General features: G+C 51.0%; 4 protein-coding genes across 4 annotated transcripts; 3 read left to right on the forward strand and 1 right to left on the reverse strand.

Moving 5' to 3' along the window:
- Positions 1 to 1,198: 1,198 nt before the first annotated feature.
- On the forward strand, positions 1,199 to 1,879 carry M406DRAFT_29120 (uncharacterized protein; the record flags this gene model as incomplete). Its single annotated transcript, XM_040918948.1, has 1 exon — positions 1,199 to 1,879. A coding segment is annotated over one exon (681 nt), but the record flags the coding sequence as incomplete, so codon positions are not given.
- Positions 1,880 to 3,269: 1,390 nt separating this feature from the next.
- M406DRAFT_332277 (uncharacterized protein) lies at positions 3,270 to 4,048 on the forward strand (the record flags this gene model as incomplete). The annotated part of the gene is made up of 2 exons (XM_040920725.1): positions 3,270 to 3,510; positions 3,825 to 4,048. The coding sequence occupies 2 exons, from the start codon at positions 3,270 to 3,272 to the stop codon at positions 4,046 to 4,048; spliced, it is 465 nt and encodes a 154-aa protein (XP_040774788.1).
- Positions 4,049 to 6,220: 2,172 nt separating this feature from the next.
- On the forward strand, positions 6,221 to 7,288 carry M406DRAFT_230348 (uncharacterized protein; the record flags this gene model as incomplete). Its single annotated transcript, XM_040915832.1, has 3 exons — positions 6,221 to 6,397; positions 6,554 to 7,017; positions 7,117 to 7,288. Coding segments are annotated over 3 exons (813 nt in total), but the record flags the coding sequence as incomplete, so codon positions are not given.
- A 1,585-nt stretch (positions 7,289 to 8,873) lies between these two features.
- M406DRAFT_65158 (family 12 carbohydrate esterase) lies at positions 8,874 to 9,788 on the reverse strand (the record flags this gene model as incomplete). The annotated part of the gene is made up of 3 exons (XM_040924919.1): positions 8,874 to 9,169; positions 9,278 to 9,719; positions 9,765 to 9,788. The coding sequence occupies 3 exons, from the start codon at positions 9,786 to 9,788 to the stop codon at positions 8,874 to 8,876; spliced, it is 762 nt and encodes a 253-aa protein (XP_040774790.1).
- Positions 9,789 to 14,819: the final 5,031 nt, after the last annotated feature.

Consider the following 14,819-nt stretch of genomic DNA (forward strand, 5'->3'; position numbering starts at 1 on the left):
CTTGCTCTTGATGAAACATCACGACCGCCCCTAACAGGAGGGCGCATCGCCAGCCCCCCCCCCCCCAGGCGAAATTTGTTCCGAAGAACGAGGATTTCATGTTTTCATGCTTGTGGAGACGAAACATAAAGCATTGGAGAGGGGGAGGCAAGGATTCATGACCCGAAATTGAAAATGATTGTATGCGAAAAGAGGAGAGAGAGAGAGAGAAAGCTTGTGCTTGTATACACCGTCAAGTCTTTTGTCCGATTCTTTTTAATATCTGTAAGTCGTCCTAGAGCGAAAATGAAAGTTTGGTTTCGGAATCTCTTACCGAGCGAAACCACACCAACAAGACTGCGGCTCTTTCTGGACCGACCAAGTGGAGGGCTTGATGTCACTTTAATCAACCCACTTGCGCCTCAGTCCCCGGTTTTTTTTCTCTTCTCCCCCATGCTTCTATCCTCCTCCTGTCATTAGTCCATCCTCTTGCGGCCCCTGAATTCCCCCTCAGGCCTTGGCCCCCCGGTCGTCGCCGTCTTAGCTTTGCCGTCCTCCTCTCTCTATGCATCCATCCCATCCTATGTTGCGATGTTCCGTTTCCACACCAGCCGCAACCGAGGCATGGTTACTCGCTCTTCGCTCTGCGACCCCATGTTACCATGTAACCCATCGCGATGAAGGGGGAGCCAGCGCGCCTCCAAGTCATCTCGGCTCACGCCGACGAGGGGGGGGGGGGGGCTAGCGCTTGGTTCGTGAAGGAGGAGGAGGAGCAGGGCGGCAGGGGATTGAACGGGGGTGTGTCCTATGTAAGTGAAGCTGGGTGGTTGATGGGCAATGCATGCAATGCATCGTACATATATCCAACAACTGTGTCTTCTGACCTTTTTCTTGCCTTCTTTTCCCTTTTCTCTTTTTCTTTCTTCAGCTTTAGCCTCAACGACAAGCAATCCGTTCTTTTGGATCAACAGCCATTCTTTTTTTCTCTTCTCCCCCCTGCAAGCCAGTTCTTGCGACGTTCACTTCTTTCCCAACCATCACCACGTTCATCACCAACAAACAATACACGATCATTACCAAAGGGGCCGAGCCTCCCAATTTTTGTTGATCCAACGAGCATATAGACTCCTTGTCGTCGAAAACTTTCATCTTCTGCTCAAGCCAGGTTCTTTTGCACACATACACCTTCACCTTCTTCATCAAGAAAAATATCATCAAGATGTACAAGCAACTCGCAACCGCCGCCCTCTTCGCCGCTGGCGTCAAGGCCCACGGCCATCTCCAGAGCCCCGAGCCTCGTCCTCTGGGAGCCGCCATGGAGGCCGCCTGTGGCCAGCAGGTCTACGACATGATGGAGTCGGACGAGAACGGCAACATCCAGACCATGGCGCAGACGGGTGCCTCGCAGTCCGACTACGACGCCACCGCCTGCCACCTCTGGCAGTGCCGTGGCTACCAGTTCGCCGACGCCAACAGCAGCACCATCCACAGCTACAGCGCCGGCCAGGTGATCCCCGTCGAGGTTGTCATTGCCGCCCCTCACACCGGAACCGCCAACGTGTCCATCATCAACCTGGCCGAGAACGAGGTGGTCGGTGATCTCCTGGCGTACTGGAGCGTCTATGCCTCCGTGTCCACGGGTGTGGCTGCCAACGACACCTCCTTCAGCATCACCATGCCCGACACCCTGCCCGATGCCTGTGCCACCCAGGGCGGCTGTGCCATCCAGTGGTGGTGGAACGCCGCCTCCATCGACCAGACTTACATGAGCTGCGTCGACTTTGTCTGGGACGGCACCACCGCCGCCGGCAGCTCCTCTTCCTCTGCTGCTGCCTCTTCTGCCGTCGCCGCCTCTTCCACCGTCGCTGCTGCCAGCTCTGCTTCTTCCTCCTCTGCCGCCGTCGTCGTGTCCAGCGCTGCTGCGGCTACTACCTCCGTGGCTGCTGCCGCCTCCACCACTGACGCCGCCACCACCCTGGCCACCTCCGTCGCCGCTGCCGCTGCCGTGACGACGACCTCCTCTGCTGTCGAGGTCGCTGCCACCTCATCCACCTCGGCTGCTGCTGCGGCTTCCGGCAGCGTCTCCTCCTCCAGCTCGTCGTCGTGCGCCAAGAAGCGTGCTGCTCGTCGCGCTGCCATTGCTGCCCGCAACGCCAACAACTAGAAGAAAGTGGGGGTAGCTTATGTTCTTGTGTGTGTGTGTAGAGGCAGAGGAAGAGCTGCATGGTATTTTGGGTAGGAATGGAGTTGGTCTTGGGGTGTGGGTAGAGTTGGGAGAGAGATGAGAAAACTTGTTATGTGTTTGCTTCTCTGTACATACAATATGAAGGTGCTCCTGTGCATAAATTACATGGCTCATTTGCTCAGTCTTGTCTTCTTTATGTTGTGACATGAATGTGCGACCGTCGATTCTAGAAGGAACTGCATATCATCAACCACTTGATGGAGGTAGAGAGTACATGCCTTGTTGAATTTTTGGATTGTTGTGGCTCTGAACTGGCTGGTCAGGTTATTTGCCAGAAATCTTTGAAGCAACGGAACATAGACTGCGCTGAGCTTCGGTCATCTCTAGAGAAGGTGGTAGATTGTAGAGTTAAATGCAAAGAAGCTAGCCCATGTCAGATCAAACTGCTTTGTATGTATAGCTCTTTGTCTCTGAGCGCACCCGCTTTGCATGATGCCTGACACAATGACTATGTGATTCTAGGCTGTGAAGATCAAATTCAATTTGGCATTGTTCAGAGAGCATGATAATTATACTAACCCTAGACTTGTCTGAGAATCAGCAACTGTTTTGTTGCTTTCTGTAATGCCATCACACCTTTAGCAATCATCAGAATTCCAGAACAATGAAGCAGACAGTCTACTAAGAAGACGCTTTTCCCATGAGTTCAGCGTTGGAACATTATACATACCTCGTCACATCCAATAATGGTAAGGACACAAATGAGCTACAAAAAGAGCAGCCCCAAGCCACGCTGGCACTGTCACGCTGCATACAGAGGCCAAACAATAACAAGCCTCCATCGAAGAAGCCCAATAGTCCGGAACGGCTTGATACAATCATCGAGGCTGCTCTAGGAGCAGAACATGCACCTAGGAACTTGAAGTCCTTCATAGTGCGTCTGAGTGCTGAGAGTATCAAGGTGGAGAACTTAGAGCAGCTTGAGCAGGTGTTTGACAGTTCGCAAAGGCACAGCCAGCTCCGATACTTTGGTGGCAGAGCGCATGTACCCACCCGGTTCGATACCGTAGAGCAGACGAGGCCTTACGTCGACGCCCTCAACGACATGCCGCACATCACAGTCTTGTGCTTTTCAGGCGCCTCGCTGTGCGTTCGGGCGTGTGGAGCTCTCGCAAAATGCAGCCTTCGCTACAAGAAGACCCTCCTCGCCCTCGACTTCTGTGACGTCTTCTCGGCCCGCCTCACAAGCGAGATCGCGCCCGCCCTCGACGCCTTCGTCCCGGCCTTCCTGAAGCTACCGAGCCTCGAGCTCATCCGGCTCTCCAAGAACGCCTTTGGCTTAACACGTGCGGGGGGCCGTTGGTCGGGCTGCTGTCGTCACACCCCTCGCTCGAGACCCTCAACATCAACAACGTCGGCCTGGGCCCGCAGACTGGTGTCACGGTTGCCGAGGCGCAGACGCGGCTGGAGTCGAAGGAGACCGAGATGGGCGTGCAGCCGCTCTCGTCTTTGCACTGCGACCGTAACCATCTTGTCGAGGACGCGGAGCGAGGATGCGGAGCGGCCTGAAGTGGGCATGGACGAATGGGCTGAGGCGTTTGCCGCCAACGGGAGCCTCGGTCCTGGTTCATTACTCTGCGGAACTGCGGCCTTCGCACAGGCGAAATCAACCTACTCGTCCGCAAGGGGCCAGTCGAGCTACCGCATCTCAACATTCTATATCTCGAGGACAACACCATCGGCTCTGAGGGCCAGACCCACATGGCTCTGGCCGACGCCGTTGCGTGCTGGCCAAAACTGGAGATATCTGATCTCAACGACAGCCTGCTCTGCGCTAAGGGTGCTGCGCTGCTGATCGTTGCCCTGAAGGCGAGTTGCGGATAGAGCCGCCTCGAGGTTTTGAGGATGTCTGGCAAGAACCTCAGCCGGATTAATTTGCGAACGCTCGCTAAGGCCTTTGATCAGCACCCTCGGCTGCGGCTGGTGGATATCGCTGATAACGACATCGAGGCGGGTAATGGAGGTCACGCGGCATTGAAGAACGTCTTGAGATGAGAGCTCAGATCACAGGGTGGGAATGCGGTGTTGATGAACTCGCTGCTCAGCCAGTGTTTGAGGGTTTTTTATTGACAGATCACAGTTCATAGGACACATGTGGAGATTGAGAAGATGTGAACCCTTGGTTCATTGTTTACAAGTTCTAATTGTGAAGATGATCAGAGCATCTCATGTGTGTACTTGTGGCAAAGGTTGTGTCACTTTCAATACCTCGTTTATTTTTAATACCTCAACATGATCCATACAACCTGATATCGATGGCGTTGAACAAGCACCGACCGGTGCGTCAATCTAGACCCTTCAAAGCTCATTCTAGATGCAAGCCAATATCTTTTTCACATAACATTCAGAAGGATCAAATATGAGACGGTCCCTGAGGTGTGCAGATTACCCATGACATTCTTAATATCGAATCGCTCAGCTCCGTCATGAGGTCATTATGCATCTTCCCCAACCACGACATGGCCCAAACTCATCACACGGCCGAGTCATCCGGAGACTCGAAACATTATTTGATTGAGTCGTGTCAAATCCATCGACAGCTGGACCTTTTGTACAAAGGTTGCCAGATGCCAGGGGGAACTTTCGGACGGGAGGACCAAGATGGGATAGTGAGTGAAATAACAACAACTTTTATAGCCATAGCCCCCTCCTCCTTCCAGCCAGCGCCCTCGCAATCGTTTAAGAATCGAGCACATGATAGTACCGTCCGCTTGGTAAATGGGCCGGCCAGGGTGAGGGCCTGCGTAATCTTTAACAGGGACAGCCAAAAAAGCTGTACGACCCACAATTTACAAGAAATGCTATCGGGGCTGATGCGTCAAACCCTGGAATTTTGATGGGATGGGTCACATCGTGCAAACCTTATTTGACCCGCGATATGCTCTGGTGCCCAGGCTAGAATATTGAACCCTGCATGGAGACTTGAACCCCCTTTACCAACAGGCGAGTCTTGATCGTCAGCCTGTGATGGCTTTTGTTGGTCTTGGTGCTTGACAACGGTTTCATGAGCCTTCTAAGTGTTGTCATGACATTTGATCTCGGGGAGGAAAAGGTGGGTTGAAATAGTATTACTTGTTGCGTAGTATCCATTAACGCCAGAGGAAACACCTGCAAACCCCATGCAAGACAGGACGCAGAGCAGGTAGTCACCACCAGCAAGAAATCAAAATCGGAAGAGCTTCACTCAGCCTTGAACACCTGCAATCAAAAGACGCACCTCTTGGAAAGCCTCAGTCCGGGGAACGCCGGAGCACGAACCCGGCCTGGAAGCTCTAACTGATAATTTCCTAGAGACGCTTGCTCACCAAGAACCATTTGGCGATGGAATCTTCCATCCTTTCCACCAGGCAATGGTGCGCAAAAAAGTCGTCCCATACCGTTAGCAGCAAACAACAAGACAAAAACAGGAAGGACTCCGGAGAGCATAGCCTCGATATATGAGAAGACAGCTGATTTCAACAAAATGCGGGCTAGTCTAGGGAAATATCGAACACCAGTTTGACTCGACGCTGTCAGCTCGGCTGCACTGGTCCGTCTCTTCCCCGCCTGGGCAAGGAACGCAAAGACCACATCGTGGGGCACATAATTACATGGGGTTTGAATCACGTCCAGCCTGGCCCTGGGGTGGCTTGCAGGTTCGTGTACCCTCACATCCATCGGCCGGCAAGGGGAGGGGCATTGAGGAGGTCCTCCTGGCATAATTAAACGCAACCTGGCCGGCGATCTCTTCTTTTTGACGATCGATCTTTATGCGTCTGTGTTCATTTGACTCTCGTTTCTTCTGAATTCTAAAGTTTGTGTTTTTTGCTTTCTTCTAAACCACAGACATACTCGGCACGACTTCCGCATTTCGTGCTTCGCTTTTCCTGGCATGACAAGGCCTACCATGGGATGACCCACTCTGCTCTTCCCAAGTGCTCAGGATCGCTTTTGGCTTTCAGGTCTTTCGCGCGACTCCGCTGGTGAAGCACAACTGGCTGATCGATGTGGGCGGGAATGGCTCCCCCAGAAGTGAACCACGCTCTCGATGAGCAGTCGACGTCGGGGATAATGATGGGACTGGCGGCTGGGCTGGGATTTCTGTGCATGGTGGTCGTCGCAGCTCGTCTCTATACGAGAGCCATCCTGCTTCACATGACCGGTCTGGACGACATCATGATTGTGGTCACCCAGGTAAACATTCCCCGCTGGTTTCTCCAACGTGCATCATGAAGGGCGCAAAAGTGGTTGCTGACAAAGAGATATGCAGGTTCTCGCAACCGGGCTGAACATAACAACAATATTAGGTTCGTGCAACCACGGAAAGGAGGTCGCTTTCTTGAAGGATAGGAAGTACTGACGTTGTGCAAACTAGAGGGACATTTCGGTGTTGGCAAACACTCTTGGGTCTCGGATAAGGAGAACCTCACCCGGCAATTACAGTCCCTCTTCGCGGCCATACAACTCTACATCTGGGCACTTGCCTGTGTCAAGGTCAGCCTCCTGCTCCAATATCGCCGGATCTTCCTGGTCACTTGGCTACACCGCGTGGTCATCGTCATCATCGGATTCGCCGTCGCCTGGAATATCGCGCAGTCTATCCTGGTTTCGTTCGCCTGCGTTCCTATGAGCACCTTGCATCCCTCCATGGCAGACACGTGCCTCGATAGTCTTACGATCTGGTACCTCGCGGCTGGAATCAACATTACAACAGACTTTATTGTCTTTCTTCTCCCGATACCTCTCATCAACTCGTTGCAGCTGCCTGCGAGGCAGAAGTTCCTGTTGTGCCTAGTGTTTGGACTAGGTCTTTTGTAAGTCTCGCCCTGGTTCCGACTCCCTTCTCTGTCCTTTACTTTCCCACCTCTCAGTGCCAGAACAAGTCCTTGAAGCTAACAACACCGATGCTTCAGCACATGCGTGATCTCGATCGTGCGAGTCACAACCCTCCACTACGTCATCGCCACAAATGACCCATCGTGGTTCAGCACCCAGGGCGCGACCTGGTCCATGGTAGAAGTCAACTGCGCCATCCTGTGCTCCTGTCTGCCGACGATCCGATACCTCCTCGCCCAGATGTTCCCATGTCTCGGCCTACGAAACGATCACTCCAAATACGGCGCCGAGGTCCTATCGGGCTCGAAACGCCGCAATCATCGCGCCAGCGGCATCGTACTGCAATCGTTCCAAGGCAAGAAATCCTTCACACAGAGCCTCCGGCCCTCACATACTACCAGCAAGACCAGCCGGACCAGCGGCGCACCGGATGTGCCTGTCGACGACTTGGAGACGAGATGGGGGATTGATGTTGAGAAGAGCGGGCTGTATTACCACAGCAATCACATCACTGCGTGGGTCAGCGCAAATGGGGAGATGGGCTCCTCGAGGTCTCCGATCAGATCGCAACGACGGAGTGATGATGGAGGAAGCGAGCGGGAGTTGGTTGAACATAGAATGTCTGAACGCGACTTGGGTCAACATATATTGGTCACAAAGTCAACGGTTATACAAGAGAATAGGGTGGACGTCCCGGGCACGACGCCCAAGGGGGAAGGCTTGGGGAGAAGCTGAATTTGGACGTTTATAGTCGCTCTAAAACCGTTATCACTGATTCATGAGGGCATTCACACACATTTTAATGATTATAGATATGATTCTACAAATTATCCTGCAGTCAAGCCTCGCAGACAGCTAACTATGCCCTCAAATGGGCGACTTGTTGGGCCACAACATCTGCTGTGGTATTGAGAGAATGGAGTCTGACTCCTGAGACGTGCCCAGCATTATTGTTGATCAGGTCACGGAGTACCTCTTTTCTTGAGATCTTGATTCCATGCCTCTCGAGGCTCAACATTTGATCCGTGCCCACAGCCAGCTGTCGTCGATCCATGAACCCACGTCGACAGGGTTGCAAGTAGGCCACTCTGCATAGCTGCCTTGTGGGGGGGGGGGTTGTCAATTAGAGTTCAGCTTACTGCTTCCCACAATATATCATAGCAATGCGCACAGACAGTGAAACGTCGTATTCTCGGTGATTTTCCCACAAAAAGACGCAAGAAGAGAGGCAATGCGGAACCGCGTCGTTACAAGGTCGGTCGGTGTCTGCTTGGCACCCGATCCGTGAATTTGAGTTTGGGCAGTGAGATCTTTGGGACCAGTGATCACTGGTGATCAGCGAAAGTAAGACCGTTGCATCGATTGTTAAGGCGTATCGGCAATAGACAAGCTTATACATCAATTACGTCTGAGCACTTGGGATCAACATGATCTTCTAATTATCACATGCCGCTTAGCCAGCCACTTGCACATAAAATATATTGCCTGCATGAAGAACGTCGTAGCGAGAGAGACACAAATTCCAGCGGCTGTGGTTCTATGAGATATTAAATTTTAAAGGAGGGTGGACGGACCTCTCTCTCGCCAGGCCATTTTTACCTTGCGCTGACGAAAAGCTATGACAGTACTCATCATTCATGAGTAATAAACCTGACCTCGAGAGATTCTAGGTTTTCACGGTAGCCACCAAATGAACTTGTCGATGGCCTTTTTTAGGACAATCATATGTTTCTTGTATATTCCAGACTCAAAGCAATTATGTACAATGAATTCTACTGATGTATCGCTCCTCGTATCTGACAACACAGCTCACCATCACCACGTAGGCCCATGTTTAGTAAACAGTGGGATAGTCGCTGGAAATGTAGTCAATCAGGCCAGTGGTACCATTCATCGAGGTGGCAATCGCCTGGACGAAAGCCTCGGCAACCATGTTGGCACCAGTAGGGGATGTGTGGGTGTGGTCGCTTGGGTAGTAGCTGTTGACCGTGGCGTTGCCCAGCTGCTCGTACATCAGAGCCACGGCGTTGAAGTGGTCAACGTAGGTGCAGTTATTGCCCACAGCCTCGGCCGCGATCTTCTGGTAGCCAACGAACCGCGGCGCCGAGTAGACGAAGCTGCCTGTCTCCCCTGGAAAGAAGAAGAAAAAAAGAAAGAAGGTCAGTGTTTTGTTGCTCCTTGAAAGCAGATAACATTCCTCGTCCAACCCTCGGGACGCGGAGAGGGAGCAATACTAACAAGGGTTGTCAGGTGTCTGAGTTGACAGGACAACTGTTGCGCCCTTGGAAATCATAAGCTTTGCGGCCTGGATAATGTAATACACAAAGGTGTACACAGTCGAGCCGTCCGCGTCCGAAGTGCAAACCTCCTCGCCATCGCCGGGGCAGTCAGACCGGCCATTGTCGTCAGTCTCAGGGCTGCCGCCATCGTTGTGTCCAAACTCAATGACCACGATGTCGCCCTCGACCAGGAGGTCAGCAACGTCCTGGAAGCGGCCCTCCTCCCAGTAAGACCGTGCCGAGCGGCCTGCAATGGCCTCGTTAACGACAGTGGCCGTGGTGTAGTTTCCGAGATACTGGCCCCACCCGTCCGTCAGTCCATTGTCGGCACCGTCCTTGGCCATGGTGGAGTCGCCGCAGGTGTAGATTGTGGGTGTTGATCGGCGGGTGTGCGCAACGGGCTTGGCCACAGGCTTCGCTGTAGCAACGATGGCGCTCAAGGCGACCAGGGCGTATGTAGAGATCTGCATTTTGACTTCGGGAGAAAAGATAACGACCGATTGGGCTTAAAAGATGATGAGCTAAAGAGTTTGTCAGAGAAAGAGTGTGGGCCGGCCCAAAAGCAGCAGAATGCAAATAAGTCTGAACAAGAGAATGAACGGCTGGCGTTACGGAAAAAAGGGCGAAAAATATACGATGTGAAGTTGAAACAGAAGAAAAAGGACGTCACGATGGAAAAATAGCATACTTTCCCATCAGCGCTTCTTATTGAGAAAAAGCGAGGGACGGGATTTCTGCCCTCCTATTCTTCCGAGGCTATAACCTTCGTTATTGATTAAGGGGGCGGGTCACGGAGGCAGGACGCCCGCCACTGTGGCGCCCGGGCACAATCATGCACGCGCCGAGAAGCCAGACGCGGACGACACCACCGAAATGTGAGCGCTGCCCAGGGGGGAAATGACCTGTTTTCTTGCCCAGCTCTTAGAACTATGAAAGGAAGAGCAGGCTCCGTGATTCTCGAGCTCGAGATTACTAGAGCCAGCGCAGTCACAGATCTCTGGGCCAGTCTGATTACTGCACCATTCTAACTATTTAACAGTACTATGCTCTCTAGTCGTATGACGTTCATGTCGTTTTAAGGCCGATTTATCCCTGCAAGAACCGCGCCAAGCTCGTATGCACAAAACACCATGCAGGGGCGCTCCGCGATGGATTACTTGAAACAACAAGTGGACCTTGACTAGACTTCAGGCGGAAACATCTCCATGAAGACGGTTTACCGCGCTCGAATTCGGATTCCCATTCTTGCACTCATGAATTCTTTCTGGTGTTGCTTCCGTTCTAATCGCCAGCATGTGTCTACCCCTATAAAATTATCAATAGGCTCATTATTGGAAATGTCTCTTGTCACGGCCTTGTTGACGCTGACTCTAGCGCTGCGGGCTGAAGGTGGACTATGGCTTGGAGCGGGTCTTCGGAAACTGGCCATAAATCGAAACAAACCTTGACAAGCAACTAGTCTTCTCCTTGTCTCACAGGACTGCTTGGAAGAAAGTATCCACCATAGTCTGGCTGTGGCACATGGTCGCCTGCCAGAAATGCTTGTTTTACCCAGAGTTACGTGTGAGTAAGTTGCTTCGGTCAATGACTAGTGTTTGACATCTGACGGAACTATATATTGACTTCGTATTTAACATCTCTCGGCTTTGACAATTACAACTTACATGCCAGTATTGGCAAGGTGTCTGCATGTCGAGTTCATCCAGGGGCAGACTGAAATCGGGCCAGAACCCCAGGCCGAGGGTTAAACCTGGTCTCAGCCTCTTGATCTCCACACAACATTATAATCCACGAGGCAGCTGTACCCGCAGTTAACGGGCGTATTCTGTGGATCAGAAACGGTTGACACCGAGGAGCCATATAATAGCTTCTATTGTGACCTGTCGAACCATATTTGTGGGGAAGATCTCATTAGAACTTTGGTGGAGGATTAAATGAGAGGCCAATGTGAGAATGGGAGGGGATCTAGATAGATAGTTTCTTTCTTTGAACGATTCGCATAGGAACAGTCAAGTGCAGTGACTTGCGAATTCCAAAGGATTTTCGAACTGCTCGGCATGGCGGACCGAGCGGGTGAGCGCCCAACGTGCAGATGAGGATCAGAAGGATTTCTCTGCTTCTTGAAGGATACTGGATGAGCGGTGGGTCTGCATATATAGTCATAAACTAGGAATTTTCTCTTATAAAGTGCCTTTGCATTTGAGAAGCGCAAGGGACTGTTTTTGAGTTACTGTTCCAACCCTCCCTTTGAATACGAGTACGTAATATCATCAAGTAGAAGTCGAATTTAGCCAATGGCAATCAAGTTCAGCAGCTTAGATCTCGAGAAGGGATTTCTTTGAGAGCTAACCTTGAAGATCGTTGGTTTCTCCTTGCCTCTCTCTACCTTTTTCTACTTCGTGCAAGGCAGATAGTGATGAAAGAACGGAGCCGAGGGCGGGTGAGCGGGCGGGCAGTTGGTCAGAACTGGATTTCACGGTGCAATATTTGGTTAGTAAAAGCTGATAAACATGCCTAACGCGGGGTGACTTACACACCACTTTGTTAACGAAGATTGGAAGCGCATCTTCTGAGAGTAGAGTCCACGGCAAATTCGGCAAGACTCACCACCAAGTGAAAAAGAAGGACGAAGCATTGCGTCTTACCAGCGTTAATCAGGAGAGCAAGGAGGAAAAGGAAGAGAAAAAAGAAAAGTATTGATGACAATTTACTTTCAGAGACAGATCGAGGGGTATCGTCACTCAATTCAAGCAGTCATGGACTATGGCCAGGACTCGAGCATGAGGAATCGCCGTATAATTTTCTGAAGACCATTGTTTTATGCGCCTATATATATATAACACCCTAGGAATCAACTGGCTCTGTGTTCCACACGCCGTTCCCATCCTGTATACTGTGAAGTCCAAGAATCCGCATGAGCAGTCCGAATCCTGTTACAGATGCAACAGTACATGGTGCTACCAAGAGATTTAGTAAAGATGCCCCTGATGAGAAGGAAGAAAATGAATAGACGGCTGAAGAAAGCCTCATGTCGGGGCCTCTGTGGCAAGCAACGCTAGGAACGCAGGGACTTTCGGGTAGAAAAGGCGGGCCTCTTACTTCGATTCGCGCTTATGCTACTCCTCCGCCACAAGCCTCAGTGCATAGCTATGAAAATGTTAGAATTTTTGCCCTCTTATGATAATGAAGTTGTGGAAGATGGATCGTGCCGAGGGTTGAAGAAGTAATGCAGCATGTTTTCCTTTCGAACATGTAGACAAATCTCAATCTGACTAGCAAAAAGAGAGAAGGAGAAAGATAAAACAAGGCATGGGAGGGGGGCTTGGGATTAGAGCTTACATCGGAAGCGGTTCCAACATCTGCGCGCGCAGACAAGGCGGGCGCTTGAGGCAGTGGCGCTGCCATTCCAAGGAAAGGCATGGCCAGGAAGACTGCCGAGAGGAGAACGGAGAGCTGCATTGTTGTCTAGTTGTATTTTTTGTAAATAGATCGGATCGCTCGATATTATAATATGGTATGTCGCAGGGCGAGTAAAGCGAAAGTGAATCGTGCTGGGTTTGGATTGAATGCCAGGCTAATCTATGCGGAACACGACGTTGGAAAGTGGGAAGCTTATATATCTATGTATTGATCTGAGCGCGTCCGGGACCCAGGTTTTGTTTTTCTCCTGCTTCTTTTAGTTTGCCCTTTTGGTCCCCCTTGCAGGTTCCAGCCGTACCGCCCCTAGCAATACGACCCTTCAGCTGTGATTCCTTCCGTAATCTATAGGTATCCGCATTCGGGTACAGGACCGTTGATAGGTGATCCTCCGTGCACTATTAACTGCCACATTATGTCACGACTGGGGCGCGGGCAAGACTTGCTGCCATCAACCGAGATATAAAGAGTGCGCCACGCCAGCTAAGTTGAGCCTACCCAGAAAGGGGTCGAAAAAACCAATTTGACCTCTGTCCAGGGAATACGCAGGCTGTCCATGGTTGGGCGCACGTGTTTGGGAAGTTGGGAGTTTATGCAGAATCATGCGGAAGTTATCCGCTCGTTCAAAAGCACCTAGTTTGACCCATGTTTCTTCCCCCTTTCATACTGATGTTGGACTTAGGGTTACCAGCATGATTTCACGTGATTTGGCACCCTAGTAGTTGATTGATCTGCATTTCATTACGGCATTGACAAAGGACCCTGTCAAGTAAAACGTTCTGGCCCCCAGGGAGAATGAGGACTGCTGGACATAACTGAATATCTTCTTTGAGATTGGGACCACCGCTTGGCGCCTCGCTTCGCCGACCCCTGCCCAGTTGTTGATGGAGATACCCACCTAGGCCCCAGGGAAGTGCCGATGGGATTGATTACGGTTGTCTCCTTGGCTGTTCCGATCCTTGTGCTATAGTACGTATATGCCAATGAGTGGAACGCATAAAGATATGCTATCTAACGAGACGTTGTGAATCGGACAGATGAATCAAAAGCTTCCTGCATATATACCCCTCGTCGGTTGCAAGTCCTTAGTCAAGAACGATCCGATCGTCCTGCGAGTTTTCTGAAACAGAGAGTTGGCATGGGAAGTCTTGTAGAGAGCGGGTTCATAACAAGGAAGAAGCGCGTGGCATTTCTAACTAGGAAATTTTACACAAATCTCTTCTTTGCTTCTGTCCTCCCTGGTCAGAAGCACGTCCCATGCTACGGTTCCCGGCTTTAATTGAGGGTAGCAATTATGACTAAGAAAGAAGAAAAAGAAGAAGAATAAGACCAATCATCACACGTTCCTATTCCAAGGTCGCAAGACAAAAGCGTAAAAAGTCCAAAAAAAAAAAAAAGGACGTTTTGTTTTATTGGTATAGTATATAATATAACCTAGGAAAGTGGCCGTGAGGCCTGTTTTGTATTGGTATAGACGAGACTGAGAAAAGCGCCGTGAGGCTATAATCATTGTAATGTGTTCAACGCTTGACCCGCCCGGAAAGAAAAAGAATCAACCCCCCAAACAGAGAATTCCAGACATCCATCGATCATGCTAGGATCTCGTCACGTTTTCCTTGCCGTCAACGTGACCCGTGTATGCCGTAGAAATCGTTGTCGAGAAGAGAAAGGTATGTTTGTCCATCGAGCCAGTGAATTTCCATTCATGGTCAATGTCGGATGCCCAGCATTGATGCATTTAGCAGGTAGTGACGCACTATGTAAAGGCCTCGAGTCAGTGATCATGTCCATGTCCAAGGTCCATGTCGGGGAATAGGGATTTTGATATGAGTTATTACTTACTTCGATGGACTGGGTGCTTTCAACAGCATCGGTCGCTGGGTTGGGAACAGGCTGGCTGGCTGCGAGAGACAGCATCATGGAGATGGCAGCAGCGATAAGAGTGGAGGTACGCATTTTGGATGGTAGATTGGGAGAGTATTGACTTGAGTCTTTTTGCTAGGACTGAAGATGATGGTCAAAAGCTAGTATTGTCTTGAAAGGTCTGTTGCTGGTGAAGCTGATGAGATGTTTGTTGAAGAATG

The sequence above is a fragment of the Cryphonectria parasitica genome, assembly GCF_011745365.1.
Source record: "Cryphonectria parasitica EP155 unplaced genomic scaffold M406scaffold_6, whole genome shotgun sequence".
In the NCBI taxonomy this organism is placed as follows: domain Eukaryota; kingdom Fungi; phylum Ascomycota; class Sordariomycetes; order Diaporthales; family Cryphonectriaceae; genus Cryphonectria; species Cryphonectria parasitica.